Source organism: Nelumbo nucifera, chromosome 3 (assembly GCF_055504915.1).
Source record: "Nelumbo nucifera cultivar China Antique chromosome 3, China Antique-T2T, whole genome shotgun sequence".
Classification (NCBI taxonomy): domain Eukaryota; kingdom Viridiplantae; phylum Streptophyta; class Magnoliopsida; order Proteales; family Nelumbonaceae; genus Nelumbo; species Nelumbo nucifera.
Genome location: NC_142651.1, coordinates 99,780,222 through 99,796,054, shown reverse-complemented (window position 1 = coordinate 99,796,054; position 15,833 = coordinate 99,780,222). Strand labels below are relative to the sequence as shown.

The 15,833-nt window shown below is 39.2% G+C and overlaps 2 protein-coding genes and 1 pseudogene across 2 annotated transcripts; all 3 read right to left on the bottom strand.

Annotated features, from left to right (window-relative positions):
- Positions 1–137: 137 nt before the first annotated feature.
- LOC104587611 (rRNA-processing protein) lies at positions 138–10,552 on the bottom strand. Its single transcript, XM_010245296.3, has 3 exons — positions 10,211–10,552; positions 8,619–8,731; positions 138–529 (listed from the first exon to the last, which is right to left on the bottom strand). The coding sequence occupies exons 1-3, from the start codon at positions 10,380–10,382 to the stop codon at positions 251–253; spliced, it is 564 nt and encodes a 187-aa protein (XP_010243598.1). The 5' UTR covers positions 10,383–10,552; the 3' UTR covers positions 138–250.
- A 372-nt stretch (positions 10,553–10,924) lies between these two features.
- Positions 10,925–12,675, bottom strand: LOC104587624 (tyrosine/DOPA decarboxylase 5-like; annotated as a pseudogene).
- An 866-nt stretch (positions 12,676–13,541) lies between these two features.
- LOC104587625 (bidirectional sugar transporter SWEET14-like) lies at positions 13,542–15,610 on the bottom strand. The gene is made up of 6 exons (XM_010245310.2): positions 15,476–15,610; positions 15,337–15,373; positions 15,030–15,240; positions 14,558–14,719; positions 14,300–14,419; positions 13,542–14,184 (listed from the first exon to the last, which is right to left on the bottom strand). The coding sequence occupies exons 1-6, from the start codon at positions 15,525–15,527 to the stop codon at positions 13,954–13,956; spliced, it is 813 nt and encodes a 270-aa protein (XP_010243612.1). The 5' UTR covers positions 15,528–15,610; the 3' UTR covers positions 13,542–13,953.
- Positions 15,611–15,833: the final 223 nt, after the last annotated feature.

The following is a 15,833-nucleotide window of genomic DNA, read 5'->3' as shown; positions in this document are numbered from 1 at the left end:
TACTCAGTTTTTAGTGGCACTTATTCCAACAAATGGATAATGGTAATTAATTATACACTCAGACTCGGTTTTTAGATTTTACTTTACATGTTCTACATGGCTTTCAATGTTGAATCATTTGTGACAACAGAAGAGAATGTTTATAAATTTCTTGTGATAACTATTTCTCTTATCTGAGTACTTCATACATGATTTTCCAGTTGGGATGCCAAAAACTTTGGGATGAAAAGCAGTAAGGCATATAATGAACCTAACTATTAGAAGCCTGAATACTCTCCAAGAGATACTCAATTCTGTACTTCATGACAGGCTGACCTGACCGTGTTTTCTTGAACATCTTCTCCCTTAGAGTCTTTCTACGAGCTTGGACTCTTTCTCTCTCTTCCTTCTTTGCCTGAATAATTGCTTCTCTCTCCATCCTTGCCTTCTCTTCCTCCTCATGTTTCTTCTTGTATAGCTCTTCTAAACCCTGTGATTTATTCTTCTGCTTCTTAATTGTCTTGATACCATCTCCAGTTTCATTGTGGCCCTGTAATGGCAAATACAAAATAATTTCCTTCTGACTGTCAAACAGTACAAACTAATCCACACTCAATAGGTGTACATGTTATTGCAGATAACGAGCAGTATGGCAATAATGAACTGGAGATACTTCACTTTCAGTAGTTCCTCTCCTGTTATATTCTTGGATTATGTAAAAATGGTATTCAAGCTCTTACTTTTGCAATCCTAGCTTCTGGCTTGTTAACCCAAGAGTTATCATTGACTAGACATCTACATTTTTTGGTTCATTCCAGAACAGTGCATGTGAAACCATACAGATTTTGGAAAGCAACACACTAGATATGAGCATGGTTTAGAATGCTGACATATTTCTTGATTTTTCCATGACATGCTTTACTGGCACAAAACATTACCAAACTATTTCCTAAAATATTCGTCAATGCTTTAATATCTTCTGTATTGTTTTCAACAGATTTTACTTTGTTAATCAGATGAATATAATGTTTTCAATTTACATTTACATAGATATCCAAATAATTTGCTTCGATATGATCCTTTTCTCTTTAAAACCATTCCTAATTCAAGTTTATCATTATAAATGACTCTTTCCTTCGTATTTTCCTTTATAAAATATTCTTAGTCATAAATAGTTTAATAAAAATAGTCAATGCTTTAATATTTTTAATATTTTAAACTGTTTTGGAAGGTAAAAACATAATAGCATAATAAGCATATTTATATATAAATCATTACTCTTATCACACAGTTATAATGCCAGCAATATGGAGCAAACTGTTGGGTAATAAAAAGTGTCTAAAAATGAGTATGGCAAAATGCAAATGTTAAGATTGATGAGTAGAAATACTAGAAAGGATAATATCAGAAATGAGCCTAGTTGAAAGAACCTAGGAGTGTCTCTAATAGGTGATAAAATGAGGAGAAGTAAACTATGTTGGGTTGGGCATGTATAGAAAAGGCCACCAATGTGGAGCAAAGTGTTGGGCAATCAAAAAACATGTCTAAAAAATGAGTATGGAAAAAATGCAAAAATTAAGATGGATGAATAGAAATACTAGAAAGGATAGTATCAGAAATGAACCTATCCGAAAGAACCTAGATAGGTGATAAAACAAGGAAAAGGTGGGGATGGGGCAAGAGATGGCAGTGGAGACAGGGAAGGTCGGGAGGGTGAGGAAGAAGTAAAAGGAAATAAAAGAATTCTGGAAATTCTTGAATGCCTGTTAAAGGAAGTAGTTGGGAGCAATAAACAGAAGGAAGGGCCAGAGGTAATTAGAATAGAAGAAATTAAGGAGAATGGGGACAAAGGTGAGGAAACAGAACAAGGAGGGAGGAATAAAAAGTCAAAAGAAAGAGAGTTGACTAGTGAGGATTCTGTGGCAGCTTTTGTGCAGAAGTTGGGATGTAAAGTGAAAAATCCAAATGACTTAAAAATGTTTCTACAATTTTTATAATCTAATAAAGCATTCTGTTATTGATAAAAAAAAAGTTTCTACAAAAAAAAGGGAGAAGAAACTAAGGCTAAAAGGAAAAAAAAATTAAGTGAAGTGGAAAGATTGATGAAGGATGTGGAAGGAGGTAGTAGTCTTGGTGTTAAAAGGGACAGGAGGAAAGGGAATAAGTGAGGGTAAGAGGAATATGGGGTCAAGAGTACAGCGGAATGAAGATCATAAGTTGGAATGTCAGAGGGCTAGGAAATGCTAGGAAGAGAGCAGTAATAAAAGAGGCCATTAAGAAAATAGACCTGGATGTAGTTCTCTTGCGGGAGACTAAAAGAGCAGATTTTGATATCAAATGGGTAAGAAGTGTTTGGAGAGGTAGGGGGATTAATTGGGCATTTCTGCCCTCATGGGGGTCTGCAAGGGGTGTTGTGACAATGTGGAAGAAAGAAGTACTGGAGGGTAAGGAGGAGCTGATAGGCCAATTTTCAGTTTCCCTGAAGTTTAGACAGGTGGAGGATGGGTTTGAATGAGTGTTAACCAATGCCTATGGACCGAATGACTATAGAGAGAGGAGGCAACTATGGGAAGAATTGGCTGATATAAGGGGTTTGTGGGAAGGACCTTGGTGTTTAGGAGGTGACTTCAATGTAATCAGATTCTTGGAAGAAACAAATAGTACTAGGCAGAGGTCAACCATGAGCATGAGAAAATTTAATCAATTTGTCGATGCCTATGGACTTAAGGAAATCCCATTGTCGCATAGCTGTTTTACCTGGTCCAATCTCCAAGTGAACCCAATCTGTTCCAAGTTGGACAGGTTCTTGTTTTCAAATGATTGGGAAGAACATGGGGGAAGTTTGAATTCTAGAACACTCCCAAGGGTGACATCCGATCACTGGCCTATAGTAATTTGTAAGGAGGAGATGAGAAATGCAAGCACCACCCCTTTTAGATTTGAAAACATATGGCTTGAACACCCAGGTTTTATTAAGAAGGTCAAAGATTTGTGGCTTGAGAGTTGAGAGTAATCCAACAGCGAAATGGAGTGGAATGAGGTTTCATAAAAAACTCCAACATCTGAAGGGTAGAATCAAGGAGTGGAATCTGTTAGAGTTTGGGAGACTAGTGGAAAAGAAACAAATGGTGACTGCTCAAAATGAGGCATTGGCTAGTAAGGAAGGGAGGGGATGTTTTATAGAAGAGGATAAAGAGCAGAAATGGAATCTGTGTAAACAATTAGAGGGCTGTCTTTTGCAGGAGGAAATAGGTTGGAGACAAAAGTCAAGGTGCAAGTGGTTGAAAGAGGGGGATAAAAATACCAAGTTTTTTCATGCAATGGCAAATGGAAGGAGTTGAAAGAATTATATCTCAAGTTTGGAGATTGAAGGGGCAACAATTTTCAATCAAAGTGAAATTGCAGGGGCTTTTGCAAATCATTTTAGGTCTATCTTTAGAAGACCCCTAAACAATAGGGTTTGGATTGAAGGATTGGAATGGCCTACACTGAAGTTGGAAGAAAAGGAATGGCAGGAAAGGAAATTTGATTTGGAAGAAATAAAGGAGGCAGTGTTCTCTATGAACAGATCAAAGGCACCAGGCCCTGATAGTTTTACGATGGCTTTTTATCAGGATTGTTGGGAGATTTTAAAAGAGGACCTAAGGATAGTGTTTGATAAATTTTATTCTCGAGGATGATAAACCTGGGGCTAAATTCCACATTCAGTGCCTTGGTTCCCAAGAAAAGGAATGCAAGTCACCCAAGGGACTAGGCCGATCAGCTTGGTAAACAACCTTTGTAAGATCATCACTAAGATGCTGTCCATTAGAATTAGAAAAGTGCTCCCAGCAATCATAGCAAACAACCAATGAGCTTTTGTGAAAGGGAGGCAGATAACCGATCAAATACTTGTTGCAAATGAGAGTTTGGAGGAGTTCAAGAGATCCAAGAAAAAAGGGGTGGTTTGCAAACTAGACTTGGAAAAAGCTTATGATATGGTGGATTGGTCTTTCTTGTTGGAGGTGATGGTCAACTTTGGGTTTGGAGACAAGTGGTGTAAGTGGGTGATGGGATGCATCAAGAAATGCCATTATTCCATTTTGATAAATGGGACAGTGGTGGATTCCTTTCCAACTTTGAGAGGAATAAGACAAGGAGATCCTCTTTCCCCATTATTATTCCCGATGGTTGCAGAGGTTTTGGGGAGATTAATTTCTAGAGCAGACTCTAGGGGCTTAATAAGAGGATGGAGAGTTGGAAGGGAGAATGTGCCACTCACTCATTTGCAATTTGCAGATGACACAATACTTTTCTGTGAATGAGGGGACCTAAATAGGATAAGAAACCTAAAGCTCACTATACAACTCTTTGAGCAAATGTCAAACCTTAAGGTGAATTTTGAGAAGAGCTGTCTAGTGGGGGTAAATATGGGGGAGAGGGAGATATTGGAGTGTACAGACATCTTGGAGTGTGCAGTTTCTAATTGGCCCCTAAATTACCTTGGTTTGCCATTGGGAGATAACCCTCAAAAAGATGAATTTTGGAGTCCGATTGTGGGGAGATTTGAAAAGAGACTTGCAACTTGGAAGAACTATTTGTCTCTTGGTGGGAGAATCACTTTAATTAGGTCTACCCTAGCTAACCTTCCTATTTACTTTCTATCAGTCTTTAAGATTCCAGCTAAGGTGGCTAGCAGGTTAGAAAAACAAATGAGAGATTTCCTTTGGGAGCCGGGGGAGGAGAAGAAGGACCATAGGGTTAGGTGGGAGCAGTGATTTAAAAGGTAAGCCTAGGTGCATTTTAGGGTAGGCGCCTCGCCCAGGTCCTAGGTGCAACCCGTTCAAAAGCGCATGCCTGGTGCGCCTAGGCGTGCGCCCAGGCATGTGCCTTTTGAAAATTTGCCGCTTTTTCCTATTTTTTGAGTTTGGCGGCTAGGCCAGGAGCTCTGCCCCCAGACCCCCGTGCCACGCCCTTCAAGGCAAGCCCAAACAAGTCCATGTTAGGGTCTTAAATTCTTAGTTTTCACATAAAAAGTAATAATTTTATAGTTTTAATTGCTTTTAAGAAGATATTTTATTAGGATGAATGAATGGACAACATTACCAAATAGGGGATTCTTGAAGCTCCGGTCTTGTTTGGGCTTGCCTCGAGGGGTGTGGCACAAAGGTGGCTTGTAGAATTAGGAATGTAATGTCACATTAGCTACTTGATGCAATTGAGAAAAAAAAGAGATTGTGGGTTTTATATGGTTGAAAATGTTTTATATGTTTGATTTCATTTTTAAATTCTCATTTGAATATGCTTTACTATTATACTTATGTATTTTAATTTTAGATAGTAGGTTTTTTAAAACATTTATTTTAAAACTTAAGTTTATATTTTTATTAATATTATGTTTTATAATTTTTTGCATTTTATTTTTAACTTTTTGCATTTTTTTGAATTTTTATCTTTATTTTTTAAATTGTGTGCCTTGCCTCAAAAGGCACGCGTCTTGCCTTGCACCTTGCGCCTGAGGCGCAAAATGGCCCTTGCACCTTTTTTGCGCCTTGTGCTTTTAAAACACTGGGTGGGAGATGGTTTGTAGGAGCAAGAGGGAAGGAGGTTTGGGTATTGGGAATATAAGGAGTAGGAATTTGGCACTACTAGGGAAGTGGCTGTGGAGATTTTCTCTAGAGAAGGATAAACTGTGGGTGAAGATAGTGGGCAGCATTCATGGGGTAGCAGACAATGGATGGGACTCTGGGATTGTGGCAAGGACTACAAGAGCAACACCTTGGAAAGCTATTCGAGCTATTTTGCCTTTGTTCTCTCCATGGATCAGGTATGACTTGCACTCAGGTAGCCTCATCAATTTTTAGGAACATATCTGGATTGGGGACTCCTTTAAAAGATCAATTTCCGAGTCTTTTCACTCTTTCCACTCTTAAAAATGAACTAGTCTCCTCCTTCCTTGTTCCTTCTAACTCAACTTCTGGGTTCAGCTGGAACTTGGGCTTTAGAAGGGAAATTAGGGACACAGAATTTGATTACGTCTTATCCTTGCTATCCATTCTTGAAGGGGTTTTTTTAGAGCCTACAAAGATAGACAATAGAATTTGGTCTCTCACCCCCTTTGGTTCTTTCACATGTGCTTCCTTCTTTGAAGCTCTAGCTCAACCTCCTTCTTTGGGTCTGTCTTTCCTTGATAAAGAGGCGTGGTGTCTTCCTATACCCCCTAAGGTTGGGAGTTTCTATTGGGAAGCCTTGGAAAGAGTTAATACATGTGATCTACTTCAAAGAAAAATGCCCAATAGTTGTTTGTGCCCTCATTGGTGTACTCTCTGCAAAGCTGATGGTGAGTCTGAATACCATTTACTGATTTCCTGTCGATTTACTAAAAGCACTTGGAAATGGTGTACTTCTTTATTTGGGTGCAGGTGGGCCCCCCCTTTGAATGTGCAAAGTTTATTCAGGTTCATGCCTAGTTGGCCAACAAAAAGGGCCAAGGCTATGTGGAGATGTATGAGGGCTGCAGTATGCTGGACTGTTTGGGAGGAGAGGAACTCACGGATATTCTCAGAAAAGGAGAGAACCTTGGAAGTAATATTGGAGGTAATCCATATTAGGGTGATACATTGGCTGAAAACTTCGGCCTTGTTTGCAGACTTCTCAGTAGATGAGATGGTAAAAAACTGGAAGGAAATTGCAAAATTAGCCTCAGCTAAGAAGGCATCACTCTCTTGCTGGTGTCCCCCATCTAATGGCTTTCTTAAACTAAATTTTGATGGCAGCAATATGGGTAATCCAGGTCCATCTGGAATAGGGGGAGCAATAAGAGATGAACATGGAAATCTGTTAGCTATGTTTTCAGGACCAATTGGGGAAGGAGATTCCTTGAGGGCTGAGATTCTTGCAGCCCTTAGAGGGGTTCGAAGAGCCAAGGAGATGCAAATTAGAAAGCTGATTATTGAAGGAGATTCTGAAGTGGTGGTGAACTGGTTAAAAGAAGATAACTCAAGGATATGGAAGTACAACAATGAAAAACGAAAATTTAAGTGGCTGGCTAAGGATGTTGAAATTCAGTACAAATGGGTTAAGAAAAGTGCAAACTCACTGACAGATGGTTTAGCTAGGCAAGGGGTTAATACAACCTCTTTGTTTTGGGCTTTATTGTAATTGTATTTGATGCTCACAGACTGTTATAGGGAGCTAAGATTGTTTAGCCCCCTTGCTTTGTAATTCTTCTTAATTTTAATGAATACATTTCACAGTTATTGATAAAAATAAATAAATAAATAAAACGAGGAAAAGTAAACTATGTTGGTTTGGGCATGCATAAAGAAGGTCATCTACAACACCAATAAGAAGTGGTCTATTACAAGTTAAAAGGACATGGATTGAAGTACAGAGAAATGATTCAAGGGTCCACAACTTAGCAATAGATATGACACTAAACAGGATGGAATGGCAGCACAGAATTAATGTCATCATCATCATCATCCAAGACTTATCCCACCAATCATATGGGGTTGGCTATCCTGTTTTTCCATTTCATTTTCTTTAATGTACCCAACCCTAGATAGTTGGGACAAGGCATAAAATGTTAAATAAGATATAGTAAAATAATATTTATAATTAAAATATAATAAAATTTTAAACCCTTCAAAATCTATCTAAGGGAGAGGCTATCTTAAAATGGTTTAATCATTTTAAAAGCATAATTTTTATCATTTTACAATGATAAATGCATTTATAAGAGTTTTTTTTTTTTTTTGTCCTTTAGAACTAAGGGAGAGGCTATCTTATAATGGTTTAATCATTTTAATAGCATAATTTTTATCACTTTACAATGATAAATGCATTTATAAGAGTTCCCCCCCCTTTAGAACTAAGGGAGAGGCTATCTTAAAATGGTTTAATCATTTTAAAAGCATAATTTTTATCACTTTACAATGATAAATGCATTTCCATCAAAACTGATTCATCCTCCCCTCCCTCTCGCTCTCACTCCCTCTCCCTCCTCTTGCACATGCCACTCAGCTGGTATTTTTTATGGAGAGACTTCATTGACACTACTTTTTTTGATCAATAACAGAATTTCATTAAAAATATTTAAAAATTACAAGACAGGGAGAGGTAAACTTTCTTAACTCTCGACAGACAAAAAACTGTTACAATTAAGCCCAAAACAACTGGTTCCTCCCCACCTCTTGTTTTGCTAAGACATCAGCAAACCACTTGCTGCCAAATGAAACTTATAACAGCTGAAGTAGCTGAATTGAATGACATATTGTTTTGTCTTTTAGTGGGTACAATATTTAATTAATAAAAACTCAAGTGTATAAAAATCAACCCAACTTTAACTTCAGCCATTAAGGAGCTCACAACCTCCTTAAAAATCAACGCAAATTGGACTGACTTTAACAGAGATTTCTGTAATTAATATATAATCCTCTGACATGGTCCATGTCAACATTTTTTTTTGATCAGCGCCCATGTCCACAAAGTTAACATGAGAAATGATAGGTAAGCTGGTATAAGCAGTTAACATGAAAAGCTTACAAAAATGTTATACAAATACTAGCAGAAAATAATAGAAAAAGGTTAATAACCAGAGAAACTACAAATACAAAGAGATAACAAGCAGATAATCTGCAAAAAATAAGTATTAATACCTCCAGTAAATTTGTCGCTGCAGAAAGCTGATTGTCTGTTCCATTTTGCTGCTTCATCAACTTCTTGTACCTTTTCACATATTTTGCATTGTTGTAGAACTCTCTTTGCTTTTCTGAAAATAAGGGAAAGTTTCATAAATAGGCAATAATAGATAAAAAGCTGGAAACTAATTAATCTAGATGATTCAACTAGTGGACCAGTATTCCAAAAAAGAACAATCCCAGGCTTTCAGAATGTCTAAAGATTACAATCATTTAACGTAAGGCAATCAATGTTTTAAAACGCGGAGGCGTGACACAAAGCGACCACCACCTAGAGGCATGAGGCGTTTTAAAATGTGGGGGCAATAGATGGCCCCCCAGCCAAGGGGGCCTAGGGGCTTTGCCTCCGGCCCACTTTCCTTCCCCTTATTTTTTCTTCTTCTTCTTCTCTTTCTTTTTCTTTCCCTTCCCTTTCTTTTCCTTTTCTTTTTTTCCATTTTTTTCTTTCTTTATTTTTTTTCTGTCCTTTTATATGAAATGTGAATGAGGTGCATGCCTCATGAAAAAGGCATATGAGGCGTACACCTCAGAGGTATCAGCACTTCTGGCATACACCGCAGGGCGTTTTGGGGGCAATTGCTCCAGGTGTACACCTCCCACACCTTTTAAAACACCGAAGGCAATATCTGTGGATGTTCAGAATAGTCTACATTGGTTAGTTGACGAACTATATTTCAGTTACAATAGGTTGTAGCAACATGAATAAATGGTACACCTAGTTACCAACTTATTAAAGCTACCGATTGCCCATGCTGCTACCATCTATTGCACTTTGTACATCCTATTACCAACTTATTGCAGGTTTGTAACTCCACTGGGTAAAGATGGTCTCATTTGATGCATAATCAAAACAGACTGGCAATGCAATTGAGGATCGTATATTGATTTTCCAGCAAAATATTATGGCCTCTCAAGTGACAGCACTAGCATATTAAACAAGGTTTGGAGTGAGGACCATATTGCTGGAATGAGTACCTTGCAGCTCCTCTCGCATCCTCAATTGAAGTTGCATTTCATACTTTCTACCTATTTTATGTCCTATCTTTGATTCTTTGAACTGTTAATTGTAAGAACAATCATTTTAATCTGGGTCTGGGTCACTTTTAATGCGATGAACTAATCAAATAACAATTAATCCATTTTTGTACATGACACTTGAAGTCTCTATGACTAGGCGGTCCTCTGCTGAAAGGTCGCAATCAGGATTGAGGAGGCTGTTGCTTACAAGCCCTAAAATCTTGAAATGATATCTAGTATTTTGATTAGTTTGAAATGATATCGAGTTCGATGTTGGGTTCCACCTATGTGGTCTCTAAATCCACTATATTTTCAATTCATAGGGATTTTAACGAACTTAGACAGTTCAGTCTTAAAGGTTCCTCACCACTCACCATTTCAGTTTAAAACCCTATTAAACAGAAGCAAGAAGTGTAATAAAAGAAAAAGGGGGAAAAGAGATTTTGGAAAAAAAAAAAAAACCCTAAAATTGAAGAACACAAAGATGACGGAATTACATAATAAAAAGCAGGGGTTTAGCAGGAAATAATTACTGATAAGGGCTGGATTGTAGTCTATGCTCTTGGATTTCGCATTCGCGAACGCTTCGAGAGACAAACCTCCTCCTCCCAGCCTCTTCTTCTTCTTCTTATTGATTGAGTTCGAGATCGAGCTGCTAACATTCTCTCCGTTCCCGTTGTACTCTTCCGATTTTCGGTTCTTCATCTCCACAAACTTCGACAAAAACCAAAAAAAAGAAACAAGGATAGCGAGTAATTCGTACAAGTAGCAGAAGAAGAAGAAGAAGAAGAAGAAGAAGAAGAAGAGAGAATGAATTGTTGGGCCGGAGTTGTATTGGGCCTCTTGGCCCTTGAGTTCAATTTGCGTTTTAAGTAGGGTATTTTGGGAGTTGAGTTTGGGCTTTGGTCTAGGCTGTGTTACTTGCAATGACCAATGATGGACGTCATGGGTTGGTTTATGGAAATGGAAAGTAGGGTTCGCATCTGCCCCCCACCCATAGACTTGCCCCCCAAAAACGTTCCCACGAAACTTAGGCGTGACGCGTGTCATGACACACGCGCATTAAATGACTTGTGCGATCTCTATTTCACGCCGTTTGTATCACGTCCGTTAATTCCTTCTCGCCCAAAAGGGTTTCTTCTCCCATTCCAAGTACTTTCTCCTATTCTACTGTTAACTGAATCGTTATTGTAAAATCAATAATAATTTGATAATTTCATAGTAGAAACAATTCGATGTAGATGATTTAATAGATACAAAAGAAATTTAAGAAAAAAAATTACAGATGATGAATACGAACAAAATTAATGAACCCAAGTAATTAATTTCTTTTATTTTTTCCTGGGTCGCCACCTTAATCAGCACGCTTTGAGAATGGCCTCTACATGTTCCTACACTACCTTCCATGCCAAGTTCACATGGCGGTCCTCCGTAAGGCTTGCACCAACAGCGAACCTGATCATGTAAACACCCCCAACCACCGCATGCGTCATGTATATGCACCCAACCGAGTTGATCGACTCCAGCAACTTACGGTTGATCTCGTTTGCACGTTCCAACTCTAACGATTGCCTGAGCGTCTCATCCTCATGATCCTTCACCGGCGGTGGTAGCGGCCGGAAGCATACCATCGCGAAATTCCTCGGCACCACAATCTCAAACCTCTTGTCCATGGTTACCTTCTTAGCCATTTTCACGTGGGTCCGAAGGAAATTTCTTAGGTTGGCCACACCATCTAGAGCTTCCGAAGCACCATCCAGAGCTTCATGGCTCGGAATCGACGACTGAGGGCTACTTGCCAGTCTTTGTAGTCTATCACTTTTTTTGATTCAGTAGCTTTGTTCCTCAAATACTCAGGACTGGTTGACAGGGCCTTAACAAGGGCGCTAGGGTCCTTGACCCAAAGGCAATAGCAATTGAGAGTGGTGAAGAACCACTTGTGTGCATTGAAACTGAACGAGTCTGCATCCTCTACCCCATTGATGAAGTGTCTGAACTTAGGAATATGCATGCACTTCCGGCGTATGCTGCGTCGATGTGAACTCAAACTCCATACTCTTTGGCCACTACGCATAGAGGAGCAATTGGGTCGACGGCTGTCGATGATGTAATACCGACAGTAGCACAGAGGAATAATGGGATGAGCCCAGCTTGTATATCTGCTTGGATTGCAGACCGAAGAGATTTGGGGGCCAGCCCCAATGAGGTGGCCTTACTCGTTGCAACGGCATGGAAGTTGTTTGGAAAGATCCCTGCAATCTAGGCAGCTTTCTGGAGTGCACAGTGGGTCTGATCTGATCCATAAACCACCAACTTCCCTATGTTCTCCCTACCAATTCTGTTCAACATCCGATCTCTGGCTGCTGTGAGAGTGCACAGGATGGCTTTGCAGGTAGTCCCTTGTAGCACACCACCACTGTTTCCAGAGAAGAGGAAAGACTTGGGGAACTTAAGCATCTTGCCAAGCCAATCCATGACTATGCACTCCAGCTCTGTGGCCACCGGCAACAACATCTAGTTGAACCCAACAACATTAAATCCAGTGCTAAGCATTTTGCTGAGAAAACCAGCGACGCTATCGTTGGAAGGGAAGTAAGCGTAGTAGTTAGGGGGCACCGAGAAAACCAGTGGCACTTACTTCCCTCCATTATAGAATGCTTACCTTCTCGTCGTTTGTATGGCCGACGGAACTCGAAAGAGTTTATCTCCGGTGGGTGGGTTATGAAAGGGGGCGCCAAGGGTTTTAGTTCATAGTAGAATAGGAGAAATAATACCCAGAATGGGAGCAAAAGCCCTTTTGGGCGAGGAGGAATTAACGAACGTGATACAAACGGCGTGAAATAGAGACCGCACGAGTCATCCTAGTGCGCGTGTGTCATGACACGCGTCACGCCTAGGATTCGTGGGACGTTTTTGAGGGGCAAGTCTGTGGTGGCCCTGGTGGGGTGGGGAGATGCAAACCCTGGAAAGTAGGCTGGTTGGGACTGTTTGGTACCATTTATTTCAGGGAGAATGAGGAATCAGCCCAGATCAGAATTTTATGGTTCCAAAGTACAAGGGGAATGCATCCTGACCGTGAATTGATGCCAAATTCACGGGCAGGATGTAGTTTATAGGGGGAGAGGGTTAATAATAGGGAGGGCTGGAATTCAGAATTCTGCATCGTGTGTATCTGTACTTCTCCGTTTATTTTAAGGATTTTCGGCTTTTGATAACAATTCTTGTAATTTGTGAAAATACTACTTTTGCCCTTTTGGAGGGGCTAATTTAGATCTCAGACTTTGAAAAAAGGTCAATCATAAGCAGAAACATGACATTTGTAATGTCGTCCCTTGCATCGTTTAAGATCAAATAAAATAATGAAAAATGAGATCCTCAAATTACAAGAACAAAAGTGTTTTTTTTTGGCAAAATACAAGGGTTATTAGAGCCGAAAATCCTTTATTTTAAGTATTTATTTGAATAAATACTTAAAATAAGTGGTGGGATTGGACAATAAGTGCTTATTCATGTTTGACAAAAAAAGTCCAGAATAAATACTTAAAAAATAAGCAATTTTGGGCCTATTTATTTTAATCACTTATTGAATAAGTGCTTATTTTTTATGGGACAAAACTGTCCCTACAATATTTCAAAATTTGCATCGATTGGCCCTCCTTATTGAGAAGACAATAGAACCCGGTTGGGATGTGCTGTGAGGAGCCAATGCGAATTCAATAAAAATCTCATTTGGGAGGGCTTTTGGGGTGATTGAACTGCACTGACTGAGCTGCTTCCAGATTTTTACCAAACATGGCTTGATGACTTTCCGGGTTTATGGATTCACACAATCCCATTATAAACAGAAGAAAATGACACCATAAATGCACAATAATGAGGCATTGATAATTTGGTTACTATAATCATTTATACTTGCACCCTTTGGGAATTTGATCAAATTTAACAGAAAAAGAAAAGAGAAAAGCTTTTAGGGCTTTAGCACTTATTCATCTAGTGCTTTCTGTTAGGTTTTTTCTTTTCTTTTTGATTTGTAGCTCTAAAAGGCATTTCTTCTTCCCTTGGAGCACATTTGTTGTGGGAAGATGGATGGATGGAAGGAAACGAACAACCCCACTTGGAAAAGAATAAGCAACTGTATGGTGAAGGTGTAAAAAATTCAAGCTAGTAGGCAATTCCCCTTGTATTCATCCATCAAACCCACTGTTATAGCTCTTGCTTTGCTCACCCCATGGAGGTGCTCTATATATTTCAGATCTTCCTTGCATATATGGATGTTCTACACATTGAATTCGGCCGGTGCGGCATTGCCCATCTGGCGGTTCGCTTCATTGTACTGTGGTTGATCGCCTCTTGGTTGTGCCTTCAGTTCTTCTGTGGTGATGGAATTGATGTTGGGGTTCAACTGAGGCAGCTTCACTTCACATTTGAAGTCCTTTTTTGTGTCCTTGTAGACCATGTAGAGGATCATTTGAGTGATTCCAAATGCAAATCCTAACACATTTGGTATCTAGTCATCAGAGAGATACACTTAATCAGCAATTATATTTGAAGTCTTGGCAATGTTTCCTTCATCTGTTGATCAGTCATAATACATACAAAACTGTAGGCTCAGCTAGACTTACTGCTATATATAAATCGTTCTTCAACAAACCATAGCAGAACCACAAGACTGCACAGAGGGTGAGGAAGAAGGACAATAAGAAGGGCATGAACTCTACACTTTTTGTTCTGATCACCTGCCTCTGAAACCATAATCAACAGTTTTTAGCAACTGGTGATTCAATCTGAATAATCCAACCCATTTACAACCCTAATTCAAACAAGTGTTTTGCTGAAGAGTTAATGAATGAAAGATTGGTGAAAATAAGTGGTAGTAGTACCATGATGCTAAGAGGAGAAGCAAATACACTGATGGAGAAGCCAGCACAGATCCATCCCACAACCATAACTTGCCTTGAACCATTGGTAAGTAGGAAGGTTAACAGTAAGATCAGTCCATAGGCTCCAACATTCAAAAGTAGTAGCAGCTTCAATGTAAAGACCTGGAAAGGCCATCAAAACACCTCTAATAATTTGGAGAACAACCACAAACCCAATAATTGAATTAAGAAGAAAAAGAAAGAAAAAATTTGTTTTAGGGATCATGGACAGTCATCTCTGTTGACCCACCAAACCCATCATCTCTCTAGGTATACATAACCATCTCTGTTGATCCACCAAACCACAAACCCAACAATTCATGGGTGTCATGTCAATATAGTAGTAGTTTTTGCTATATGAGTAATGAATTTGTCTGTGAGAACTGAGAATTGGCATCAAATAATGAATAACAAGGAAGGAAGAGCAACCCACCCTTGCCTCCTTGGGTGCATAAACCAGGTAGATGGTTATGTATATGGCTTCTATGCTGCATCCAATGCCATTAATGGTTTCAAGCATAGCTCCTTCGTTCTTGAGCATCGCATAGTATATCCATAACATGGCACTCAGTAATGCTACCACATATGGTATTGATTGAAATCCTTCTGTGGATTTCTTCTTATAAATCCTATAAAAGGTGGGCCTATAATGGAAAACAAAAGACAGATTAAACACCAGTTTATTGGAAATTTGCACTGTTTTTCAAAACAACTCTAGTGATTAGTATCATGGAGCTTACACTGGAGCCAGGTACACCATGAATGATACAATATTACCTTTTGAAACAGAAAAATACAGAAGATCCATCAGAGAGAAGCAAAATGATTTCTAAAAGAGATCAAATTCAATTGGAAGAAATGGAAGTTGGTGTATGGTACCTAGAAGGCCAAAGGCAAAAGCCAAGGTATGAATGGTTATATGAATTACCATTCTTGTGGGGTTGATGAAGCTCTTTGTGTTGGTGAAGGTGAACCCCTTGAAACAACAGAAAGAGCTTAGTCAGAACTTCTCAACTGGTCTCCATTTATAGAAGCACAAAACAAAAGAGTGAGGTTATGGGCTTAAACATGGCCGTTTTCTTTTGAGGTTTCTTCCAGGAGTTGCTTTCAGCTTTGAGCATTGAGATACAGGACAAAATTCACATGCACAGACCTCTTATAGGCCTCCATTGCATATGGGTTGGCTAGGATAACTTCCCACAAGTGCCCAAACCGTGTTGGGCTGGGCTACACAATT

Coding starts and splice junctions, on each gene's coding strand:
- LOC104587611 (XM_010245296.3), bottom strand. CDS start 10,382: ATGAAGAACCGAAAATCGGAAGAGTACAACGGGAACGGAGAGAATGTT. Junction 8,732..10,210: donor CTACAATCCAGCCCTTATCA/GTAATTATTTCC, acceptor CCTTATTTTCAG/AAAAGCAAAGAGAGTTCTAC. Junction 530..8,618: donor CAGCGACAAATTTACTGGAG/GTATTAATACTT, acceptor TTGCCATTACAG/GGCCACAATGAAACTGGAGA.
- LOC104587625 (XM_010245310.2), bottom strand. CDS start 15,527: ATGGTAATTCATATAACCATTCATACCTTGGCTTTTGCCTTTGGCCTT. Junction 15,374..15,475: donor TTTTGCCTTTGGCCTTCTAG/GTACCATACACC, acceptor CTGTTTCAAAAG/GTAATATTGTATCATTCATG. Junction 14,185..14,299: donor AGAACGATTTATATATAGCA/GTAAGTCTAGCT, acceptor TCTGATGACTAG/ATACCAAATGTGTTAGGATT.